The 12,314-nt window shown below is 39.7% G+C and overlaps 1 protein-coding gene across 2 annotated transcripts; it reads right to left on the reverse strand.

The window, feature by feature from the left end:
• Positions 1-2,737: 2,737 nt before the first annotated feature.
• On the reverse strand, positions 2,738-6,716 carry LOC112289742 (uncharacterized). Of its 2 annotated transcripts, XM_024535243.3 has the most exons (4): positions 5,359-6,604; positions 4,868-5,177; positions 4,394-4,677; positions 2,738-4,246 (listed from the first exon to the last, which is right to left on the reverse strand). In XM_024535243.3, the coding sequence occupies exons 2-4, from the start codon at positions 5,070-5,072 to the stop codon at positions 3,449-3,451; spliced, it is 1,287 nt and encodes a 428-aa protein (XP_024391011.1). In that variant the 5' UTR covers positions 5,073-5,177; positions 5,359-6,604; the 3' UTR covers positions 2,738-3,448. The 2 variants fall into 2 exon arrangements, with proteins under 2 accessions (XP_024391011.1, XP_024391010.1); XM_024535242.3 differs by having other exon boundaries at positions 4,868-6,716.
• Between the last annotated feature and the right edge of the window lie 5,598 nt (positions 6,717-12,314).

The raw sequence follows: 12,314 nt of genomic DNA on the forward strand, positions 1-12,314 counted from the left end.
AAAATTAATTTTCTTAAAATTAAGTAAAAAAAAACCTTAACATATGTAATTTTTGTATTTATATGAAAATTCCAAATTTTTATATTAAAAAAATAAATTTATTATTTTAAATTTAGAAAACTCTATTATAATATGTATAGGTATTTTACTTATTATTATCTTTTAAATTATTTTTTATACATCTAAATATATATATATATTTTTAAGATGAGTTATTTTTATTAAATTTATTTTTAATTATTAAAATGATTCTTTGCATCATAGAACAAAGATTACCTTGCTATTAGTTAATATGCATATGACTTTATTATTTTTTAAGAAAATCCAAAAATTCATTTTTATGCAATAATAAATATATATATATATATATATATATATATATATATATAAACATATAATAGTAACTTGATGCAATTTTTATTATGTCTTTAAGACTTAATATAAACAAATAGAAATCAATTGGTCTATAATACTAAACAATCTTGAAGTCTTATAGCTATACTATTAAATTTTGAAATGGCTCTATATTTCCTTAGATTTTGGTGGATACATAAGGCATTTATGCCATATCATACTTATAATTTATTATCATTTAAAATAAAACTAATTTAATTCAAAGTTTTAAAGAAATACCAAGATAGTTTCAAAAATTGCATCAAATTACTAAGTCTTCAAAAAATATTCTACAAAGTTAAAGGTCTAAATAAAAAAATTTAAGGTCTAAAAACTATTAGCAAATTTTTTTGAGCATAATATTTTTTTGAAAATTTTATATTAATTTTTATAGAAAAATTTAGATTTAAACCTTTTTAGATACAATCATGTTACAAACAACTATAACCTATCTATGTAAGATTAGGTTATATTAAACCAAAGATCTTTGGTACAAACAAGCAAAGCATATTGATTTACAGAGAATATCTCAACTAATTTTATTTTTCTAAATTTAATCAATATCTATGGAACTTTATATGGCATTGAATCTTCTAATATTAAATATAAATTTTGCAACAGATACCTTAAGCCTTCAAATTCAATAATTGGTCAACACTTTACTATTACATAAGAAAAAATCATATATACATTTTAGAATTGTTTGACTACTAAACCTGTTTACAGATAGGAAAAAAAATATTCTATGTTACATCACCTATCTTGTATCCAAACATGTTTGTCAACCTCTAACAAGAAATTTATACAGTATTAAATCTTTTAATATTTAATTTTAATTTATATACATACACACAATGATAGCAAGTCTTATATCTCAAAATACACATTTTTAAAATTCTAAAAATAAAATAATGTAATAATTTTTATTGGAATATTTTAGCAATATTACAAACAAGCATTTTAAATCGTTTGACAAAGTTTAGTTCATTAGAAATTAATTGATCTACTATTTTAAAGACTTTATAAATATGTTGTGCAATTTAAAGATTTTCTTCTTTTATTTATTTTTAAAATATTTTAATACAATTGAAATACATTAGTTATATTAATTGATGAGGAAAACAAAAGAACAAAACTACAAAGGCTTTAATACCTCTTACCAAAGCAAACTTTAGAGTAGAAGATATCGTACCTATCTGCCTATTTCTTAGTGGATGTAAAATCAAATGGTTATGAAAAAAAATAAAAATAAAAATAAAAACTGTGTTGTTCAAGAGGGTTGTCAACTCTTCTTTAGATCTCAATATTCTTTTTGACATCCATTACTGGTCCGGCTCTCTCAAAAATGAATCTATAAAGTCAAGTTGCTTTTGTATTTGCTTGCACGTATTTTCCCACATCATATTTCCATATTCAAGAGTATGTCAAAACTTTCAATTCTTCTCGAAGAAGTTGAAGTCAGATTGCTGTAGAATGATACTTATTCTGCTCCAGACTGTTTTGTAGAAGCAGCAAATAGACAGCATCATCTCAATGATTGTCATCATCCAGTACTTATCCAGAAATAGATTAAACAGGGTGTGCATATCGCTTCGAAGTCCATAATAACAACATATAAAATTAAAATAAAGTACTGGCATATTACATGAATAGAGCTGTAACATCCCAAGCACTGTGCAACACTGTAGAATGGCAAAGCTACTTTACTTCAGCGAGTGGAGCTCCAACTAATCCAAGAACGATGGTTGCCACACTGTCGACAAATCTGCTTCAATCAAACTAGAATTTAAGCCAATAACTTCGTTCTACAATCATTCTCCTCTCAACAATCATTCCGCTGTTTGAACAGAACCATGCATGGACCAGATCTGGGTCATGGCCGGTTAACAAATTTTACAACCTCTAGCAGTGTTTTGCATAAATTCATCACATGAGTGGAGCTGTCGCAAGTTTCTCACTAAATCTGAGGAATCTCTGCAGCTCTAATCTCGGCTACAATTGGCGATGCTTTCATGTAGAAAGAAATCTGTGAACCAGAGCGTCATGCCAAGCTTAAGATGGTGATAGGTACGAAGAATTTACCAAAATTAACATATACAGCAATACTGTAGCTGTTATGTGATCCAAGTGCTAGGGTGTGTATTAACGGAAAGGGGATTGAGAAGCTGTTTTTTTCAGAGTTCGACGGGTTTCACTTATCGTGGAGATTTATGAAAAGGATTTCCTCGCAAAGCGCAAACCTTGTCGACATGGGAAGACGAATTGAACAGTAGGAATCAGGTATGCACCAGAGCAGTGAAATGAAACAGGTATTAGTGTGGGGTGGAGGGAATATAGAAGCATAACCGGGAAAAAGGGGTGGAGAATTGAAATTATGAAAAATAGTCAGCCTAAACACGGGTTGCTAGAGAAATCCTGCGTCTACAATATCGGCGGTAATTTAACCAATCAATTTCTGTTGATGTCCAATAAAAAGCAATGCCAAAATATGCACCATCACATTTCTTGATCTGACTTGTGCACTCCGCCTGCCCTTATAATACCTGTCTAAATTCACAGACCTGAATCATCGCGGAGTCTATCCTCAGCGGCACACATCGGCCCTTTCTTTGTGTGGTGAACTTGCCGCTAATCATCCTGTGCACCTAAATGTGTAATCATTGATGAAAAGAATTACATATGTGCATGATTTTTTTTTCTACCAAAAAAATACACCTTATATTACATCAGTATATACAAGTGTATCCGGATTGGGAGTGACATCCTTCTTACTGTCGGTGACACCTCGGAGTCCACATCGTGGACGCGCCACCACGTCGAGCTCTTGACCAATCTTCAAACTCGCACCGTAGATAATGTACAATATAGATGGTCTGCACAGCTTTATGTATAGGATTGCAGCATACCCATCAATGAGAGAAGAGGATCAGTGTATGGAGGACCACCCTTCCTTTTTCCTTTACAGTTTGAGAAAGATCCTTCTGAGGTTATCTTGCACCAGACCCTCACTCTTGCATAGGATGCAATGAGTACACTGGAGAAACGCTTGTTTGCGTCAGCAACACCAGCCTAAGATTTCGGTCCCAAGGCCAGAGTCGGCTAGCGCAGTAATGTCCTGCAATCGGTACTTGAAGTTATTCATATGGTCGCCACTACAAAAGCTCCCACTCAAGCAAGACAACTCGGTGCCTCCAGTGGAGCTTTGCAATGGTGATGACGAATCGTCCGCTGTGCCGTCATTATTATTGTATAGAGAAGCCTCGGCGTCCTCAGCTTGCCAGCCGTCGTAGCCATACCCCTCCGGAATGCTCTGTGCTTCGTCTTCGCCTTCGCTGAAGGATGATGGCTCAGTCTTCGGCCGCAAGCTCGTAACTCGTAATCCTGTAGGCGTTGTCATGTTGGCGGGTTGCAACAGCACTTGTGGGGTAAACCCTAGCTGCCTTGACAGGCTCATGCCCTTCTCGTAAGCAGCATCGTACACAGGGTACTGCTTTGAAAGCATGTTGCTGAGATTGTTCAAATCTCCTACTTGTTGCAGGATGTCCATTCCAGTCGATTGCGCATTGATCCACGACATGACGCTATTGGTTTCCTTACCATGATCAAAGTCGTCAACGCAGTTGTAGCAAGCAGGCATTTGCTCAGTGCCGGCACATGTCTCGCAATCTGTGCAGGTCCCTCCATCAGTGACAGTTGGGTTTGGTGAGTTATTATTCATGACTGGTGGCAAAGACGACCTTGTGTCCTCAATCTGGTACATCACCGCATGGCTGCGCATGCAGGAATCCGAGAACAAAAAACTTCCCTTCCCTCCAGAATTCTTTTGAAAAATGCGACACACCACCCACTCGTCCTGAGCACAAACACATCGATGTTGTTCAATATTTCGGGCGCAGAGACTTGCCTCAACACACCTAAAATCTATTCAGATATGTTCGGACATGCGACGTGCACTCGCTCAAGTTCGTAAACGGGATGCGAAATGGCAATTGCTGCATACCTTGTTGACTCGAGGAGACAGAGAATGTCCACCATCACCCTCAAGCCGATACTCGTGCATGATCCAGCTGGTCTTCTCACCCTTAGGAGCGCGGCCCCTGTAAAAGACCAGGGTCTTCTTCATGCCCACCAGAGGAGGCCGGCCATGTGCAAATACATCTCGATCTTTTCCAGTCGCTTTCCAGTAGCCTGCGTCTGTGGCTCGGTTAGTGCGAATGCCTGTGGGATATTTGCGATCACGCAGGCTGAAGAAATACCATTCCTTCTCCCCCATCTTAGCTTTCTCTGCGCTCCACACCACATTAAATTTCAGATCACTTCAGCCGTTTCTACTCCAGAAATTGACAGGCAGAACCGACTCCACGTTTTCTATCACGTATTTGCGAGATGGCTATGTAAACTAACTACAAGTGTCACACTAACTTTCCTCGGAGATAGTTTCTCTGGAAACTTGAGGAGGCGGAGTTTTACTAACCAGGAAGGTCCCAAGGTTCGCACTTGTTGAGGTCCACTTCCGCAATGGCGTGAACAGCAAAGCTGCTGTCAAGAACCTTGTTGGTCAGATAGTAGCTGACCAACTCCTCATCCGTCGGGTGAAACCGGAAGCCAGGAGGCAAGAATGGCTCTCCATGCTGACTTTGCACCTGGCCTTGTGGCCCCTGGAGACATGCAGTAGCCATGGTTGGACTGACCTCTTAGATAGGTCCGCAGACAAATTCGTATTCAGAGTGGAGTCGGAGCTGTGCAGGACTTTGTGTAACTGCTACCTGAGTTGTGGTGGCGTGCTGCGGATTGTAGACATGGAACGGACGTGGAAAAGTCAAATCATAGACATGAAGTTTGGCTGCCGAATTGAAGCGTTTTTAGTTTAACTTGTCGGGGACACGATGCTACCAGCAGAGATGTTTGTGGTATCCTCGAACGGAAGAGTCCATGACTCCTATCTTGACCCTCCGTATGTCATACCTGATTTTTGTTGCGTAAGGACTCGATGGTGGAGGCCCTCAGGAATACCAGCAACTAGCTGCAAGTTCTCGTGAAAGATAATCCTAGGTTCCAGTGACTAAGGTGTTTGCATCGCAAAGCTGTGTGCGGGGCCTTGGTGCTGCACCTCTTCATGCCACCGGGTGCTGAACTACGTCGTGAGCGGCCGATTGTTCACGTCGATTATACTTCAAAATCAAAGACGCTCTCCAGTTTCATTACTACAGACTTTCAAAGCGTCATTTGACGTATAACACCCTGAGAATAACAAATAAGGTCGTAGAATCTTACATGAGCACCAGATACATCATCTACCTATCAAATAAAGAATTGCGAACGTGAAAATTGGGATGAAGGCTGAATATAAAGAGAGCAAGAGACGGAGAAAAAGCACGAGAGAGGAGGTTGTTCACAGTGGACACGGACAACAGAATTGAAGAAACCGCCGCGAGACTGAAAGTGCGAATATGAAATCAATGCTTCAAAAACAAGATACTGATGACAGATACTGCGGCGGAAAAATAGCGATCGAATTTGCAGCGAATTGCGGAGCTGGTGAACAGAACCTCCTAAACAAAGTATGACTATAGACACCTCTTTGACTGTAGCTCAACGTAGCACTCTCCAAATAAAGGAGGAATAACAGATCAGATGCTGGCAAGAGCGAAGATAAAGAGTACAATCCCGGACCATCACCACTTCGATTTCAACACAACTATTTCTCGAACCTCGAACGACACTATTGGATCCACAACAACTTGAGCTTCGCAAACTAAGCCTACGACTCCCAGAAACACTGTCAACACCACTTCACAACGGCAATCCAGTGCAACGTTGCCTCAATTCAACGACACATTCACCTCACGACGAACCAAAAAAATAAAACACAACAAAATAAAAATAAAAGTACAATTAACTATCACAACAAGTAACAACAACAACAACAGCACAAAAAATAATAATAATAATAATAATAATCTGCACTCACGGACTCAGGACAGACACGCGCAAACAAACACGCCAACAACACAAACGCTTACAATCCAACAGCAGAGAACAATTCACAACAGAAGGACGTCACATGACAGGGAGGGATCGAACGAAGCTGCAGGCCAGCAAGAAAACAAGAAGAAGAAGTAGAAGAAGAGGAAGAAGAAAAAAGCAGAGGAGCGCAAGGCATGGAAGAAAAGCACAAGGAATGAAAGCTGGAAGATCCCGGCAGAGCAAAGAGCGAAGAGCAAGGAGGCGCAGAAACAGTGGAGCTTTAGAGAAGGAAAGGAGCAGGGGGCTGCAATGCAAAGCGATGCGAAGGGGCTGCGATGCGAGTGGGGCCAACTGGGGCTGGGGCTGTGTGAAACCACCGTGGGTACAAACCTCCCTATATTGGGCCGAAACTTTCTTTTTCCGGGCAGCGCGGCCCGACCCGGCCCGTCGGGCGGCCCACCCCCTTGGCCCCCGAGACTTTTTTGCGGCGCGGATCCCTGACTGGAGACAAGCGCCTCCGCTGCTGCACTTCTTCACCCGCCCTCCCTCCATCCCTCGCTCCGTGCATGTACCGCGGGACGGGCCTGAGAGCTTCTGCCGTTGGAGCGTTACAAGGCTCACCCCAATCAAAGGCTGGAGGAGAGCGGTTTACACAGTTCCTTGAAGATCCCTGTGGTCCATGTGAGTTGAGTTTATGACCCTGCTGCAATCTTGCTTGCTTGCTCATGCTCCCTCTTCCTTTGTTGCTGTTTTGTTTCACATTTGTACACATAGAAGAAGACGAAGAAGAAGAAGAAGACGAAGAAGAAGAAGAAGGAGAAGAAAGAGAAGGAGAGACATTGACAGAGGACATTGGGTGAAAAGTTTTAACCCAGTTGGGACAAAACTTGGCCTGTAGTGGGAAATGAAGTGTGTTCTTTTTAAAGAATGCAAACCTGCATGCTCTGAGATTTAGAGTGGGTGTGTTAGGCCAAGCTGTTCTGTTTTGTTGGACTGTACATTATCCACTGTAATGTGTCTCTTGGATGAATATAGGGAGGATTTGGGTGTGATGAGAAGCAAGTTTTGTCATGTTGTGAAGTCACAGACACCAACTTTGTGTGAAGTTAGAAATCTCTGATGTTGTGCCATGGCTTAGTGTAATGAGCTAACACCCACATGCAGTAGACAGCCAATAGAAGAGCAAAACCTCTTTCTGTAAGTGAGACCTTGAGGAGGCTGATGCTGGTTTCACTGTGTTTGATCCTAGTGATATATATATATATATATATATGTATACGTACATATGCACATTTCTTAAAATAGAGAGAGAGCACGTGCCTGTGCAAATAAGAAACTGTCCTCCCTACAATATTCTCTGAACTTATTTAAATTTATCATGGTTAATGGGAAGCAATATTCAGGAATAATTCAAGGTGCTGTCTGTTTACTTTTTATTAATTTATATGTAGGTTATGACTGTGTTAAAGCTTTGCCAATCCCAGCACCAATGTGTGGTATCCATCCAGGCAGTACACATCATTCAAGGCAAAGCCTGTATTGTTCAGCAGTGGATGAGCAACAGAGATGAAAAAACCAAATAAAATAGTAAAAAGAAAATCAATAGAAAAGGAATAAAATAGCAACTTTACTTGCCTCTTAAAAGCAATAAATAAATCTTTGTGATTACTTTGGGACACACATGTGAAAAGCACCAAAAGGCCACACAGAACATAACACCACTCTTTCCCATTCATATGAACTGAACAAACCCCCAGTCCACTCCAACTTGTGGTAACTGGCACCCAAGTTGAAAATTAGGGTTCAACAGTTAATCTCTTATGAAAGCCTGTGTAAAACCGTCCAAGTGGGGGGGGATACCCTCCTTTACAACAGGCTCATCACTGAAAAGTCCTTTCCATACAATTAGACAGCATATAAATATTCTTTTATGGTCCTAAACCTCCAAGTTCCTTTGACCCAACTGCCACACTTGTCACATTTCATTGACCACAGACTTAGTCAATCCCATTTTTTAAAGAATGCATATATATGTACACGTTCAAAGGTACTCCCAGTTTTCATCAGCATTATACTGTACATCAAAACTTGTTGGGACTCAGGCTCATGATGCCTGTTTGTTGATTTGCTTGATTCTTCCCCTCTCTTTAACTGCCAGACTGGAAGTAACCCAGCTGGGAATTCCAGCATTTAGATATCCCATATGAGTTTGTAGTGGCAAGTCTTTTTTTTCTTTTCTTTTTTTTTTTTTGGGGGGGGGGGGTTACCTTGTCTTCAACATTGAAATTGTATCCCCTGAACTGAGGCCATACATTATGCAGGAGAGGAGTGGGTGGGGGTGCAGTGCTTGATGAGCATATGTATTCTATAGCAGTTAACAGAAGGGGGACTAGGGAGGAGAGGAGGGGGCTTTGAGAGGGTAGATAGACTGTACAAGATTTTAAGGTGAAGAAAGAGTGACTTTGATGGAGGATTTTTGCATTGAGCTCTCTCATATCAAGAAGACAAATGATAGGATACAGCTAATTGTCAAGCATGGACCATGTGGCTTCATGAATCTAGTATTGCCCCCTTTCCATGCCTGTGGGTCAATTAACTTACAAAAAAGTGATTTGTCCTTGATTTTATTCTCTCAAAAGCTTGAAGGGTTGTTTGTTTGATACCAGTTGACAAAATTGAGGTGGTGGCTGGTATTAAGGCCAAAATTGTACCCTCAATCAAGCTCTTTAGTGTGATTTGATCAGGTGGGGATTGAAAATTGGAGCAAAAGGGATATTATAATCATAACAATAATGAAAAAGTAGCTAGTTGAAGTGAATTATTTACATCATTTTTTTATGTATTGGAGAACCTTGTAGTAAATGAACACAAATAGGTAGTCGCCAAACCTCATATGGATAAGCTTTGGAGTAGGGATACTAATGATAACAGAGCAGAAGAAGTGATGTAATGCCTTGGAAGTAGTAAAGGACCATGCCATGTGTGTATGTGGGGGAGGGTGGGTTCTGTTCAAACCCTGCATTGGATGTTGTGCCAATGCATTTGAGAAATTGGTGGCACAGTATGAGCCTACTGCAAACTTCAAGGCTTTTTCCTCCAGACTCTCCTTGGGTCAAGTTCCCTCTATAGGAGGTCATCCCTATGAGATTATGCAGAAGCCAAGGGTAAAGAAAACCCACCAAGTTGGCACCTGGTGGGGGGCAGAGAGAGAGAGAATTTTAATATACAAAAATAAAAATAAAAAAACAGGTGTGCTTCTGATACAACTTGGAAACTAAAGGGATATTGTTCCCCTGAGAACAATGAAATGCACCCTGGTACCCCCCTGGCCCCAATTTTCACAATGCCAGCTCCAATCCAGTCTACGCTGGGGAGCAATCTCAACACAGAGAAAAAAGAATGAATGGGGGACGAAGGGAAAATTGATGCTCTGCCCTGCCAGAGCCAGATCCCCCCCCCCCCTCCACTCCCCACTTTCTTTCATATTTTCCCCCTGTAATGGGAAGGGAAAGGGAAAGGATGGGAGGGTTCTGCTTGGCTGGGCTGGGCTGGGCTTGGCTTGGGGTGATGAGAGAATTGGGTGGGGGTGGCGGTGGGGCATTGTTGTGTTTCTGTTTAGTGTCATTTTTGTAACTGTCAGCTCCATACTTCCTGGAAGGCTGTGCCAGGTGGTATAACACAACCCCCACCACAACAGCAACACCCTGTCCTCCTCCTCCTCCTGCTACTACTCCCACTCCCACTGCTGCTGGTCAAGGTCAGGCAAGGCATATAGTTTATTGGAGCAGTGCTCAGCTTCCCCTCTTTCCCTCCTCCTTTTCCCTTCTGAATTAATACCAAGCAGGGGGGGGGGGTCTTCTTCTCCTTCTATCATTCATTCAATCTCTCTCGCTCTCTCTCTCACTCAGTGAGCAAGCAACCACCCAGTCACCCTGGTGATAGACAGGTAGATAGATATCTCCCCTGCTCCCTCCCTCCCTTCCCCTGCTCTTCATCACTTGAAAAGATACTTGCACACTGCTGCAAGGCTTCTGCTCCAATACTACTACTGTAGGTGTGTGGAGTTGGATCAGCAGCCAGGGTTCAGAGAGAGTACTGGGGGCGCAGCAGAGGTGGGAGTGGGGAGTGAGGAGTGGGGGGGTTCAGTTCAGTCAGGCTAGGCTGCCTGCCAGGCAAAGAGTCAGAGATCAGCTTATCCCATGATGAGGAGTTTCCAATTCCAGTAGTAGTACTACTGCCTCCCTCCACCATGATCATGATCATTCCCCTCCATTTCCTGCTTCCTACTTCTACTGCTGCAGCACCATTTCCACCTCCACTTTAGTGCCACAAGAGTGAGACAGTGGCAATGCCCATGACCGCTGCAGCAAGCAAGCAAGCAAACACATACACAAACAAACAAACAAATGCAAACACACAGCTTAATATCCCTCTCCCCCCCAATTAAAATGCATATGAAATGTTCTCATGCACCATACCTTTCTGTGAACACAAAATTTTGGACCATTCTTCTTTTTTTATGTCTTCTACTATACCACTTCTACCAAGAAAAAAAAAAATTAAAATTTAAAAAAAAAAAGATGAAGTATGCACACATGTATTTTACCACCCTCCCTTTTTCTTTCCTTGTGTTATAGAAAAAAGAAGAAAAGTCAAGCCATCATCTAAAGCGGGGTCCAGTACTTTTTGCTACTGTAGAATCTTTACTCCACCCTGTATATTTTTAATTTTAGAATACAGTTCATCTGTTTCATTTTTTTAGAATCATGTGTATTTTGAGAAATACAGTGATAGGTGTATTCATTTACAATTAGTATCACAAAGCATTACAATGATATTTTACAAAGACAATTGACACCAAATCACTTGGTCATAATTTGTTAACTGTTATATTATTTTAGTAATCATTCAAGTAAGGTTTCACCAATTTATCAAGAATTCATCTTGGTTGCGAAAATGTGTATGAAAATGAGAAAAGTTGTCTAAATTTTAAAATTTTAAAATTTAGTAGTCACTCTAGTTGATAATAAGTGTGCATTGAAAAGTTCAAACTCCAAATCATTAACTCGTTGCATTGAAAAATCAATCGAGTGATGAGCACTTTAATTTCTAGCATAAAAAACACATTCTCTCATATTTTCTAATCATATGTCTAACTCTTTGAATGGTTGAAAATCATGCATTCAAAGGTTTGCAACAACCTTTGAAGGAGAATAAAAATGATTACAATAATAGTGAGAACAGAAAATGGTTTTTTTTTTTTTTTTTTTTTTTTTTTTGCAATGGGCAAGGAGTTGATCTCAAAGTCAGGGGAGGACCACATCTCATCCTAAATGGATGAATATAAATAACACATAACAAAAGTGACCTGTGGAACACTACTACTTTTATTATAATTCTCCAACTAAATATAACTTTGAAGTAATCAATTTTATACAATTTTATTTTATTTTGTTGTCATTTATTGAATTTGCTAGTAGATGATTCAGTTTTGCTTTACAGTGAATCCTAGTGGGCTAAATATAAAATCTGCAAATTTGTTACTTCTAGATGATAAATCTGAATATAAATACAAACACACATACACAGTTATAAATACTGAATATGAATACTCTTTATCTTTTCCCAAGAAAGTACAGGAATATATTTACATATGATTTGATTATCTTGTTGTTATTTAAAATACTTATTTTCATGACTACCAAATATGGATTTAAAAAATAAATTAAATAAATGAATTTTATGGTAATGATGGTATACTACTGATGTTATTGAGTGTTTTTAAACTTATTCAGAATGCAACCATGAACAATATGGCAAAAATTGATTAACTTTATCCACAAAATGTATGTATGTATGTATGAAGAAATGGAGGTGAGGGGTTCTGGTATTGATCAGAGTTGTGTCTAGCAAGAGTGTTTTTGGCTTTTGATGAACTTTACAATTCTAAATTA

This window comes from Physcomitrium patens, chromosome 12 (genome assembly GCF_059467195.1).
Source record: "Physcomitrium patens ecotype Gransden chromosome 12, ASM5946719v1, whole genome shotgun sequence".
In the NCBI taxonomy this organism is placed as follows: Eukaryota; Viridiplantae; Streptophyta; class Bryopsida; order Funariales; family Funariaceae; genus Physcomitrium; species Physcomitrium patens.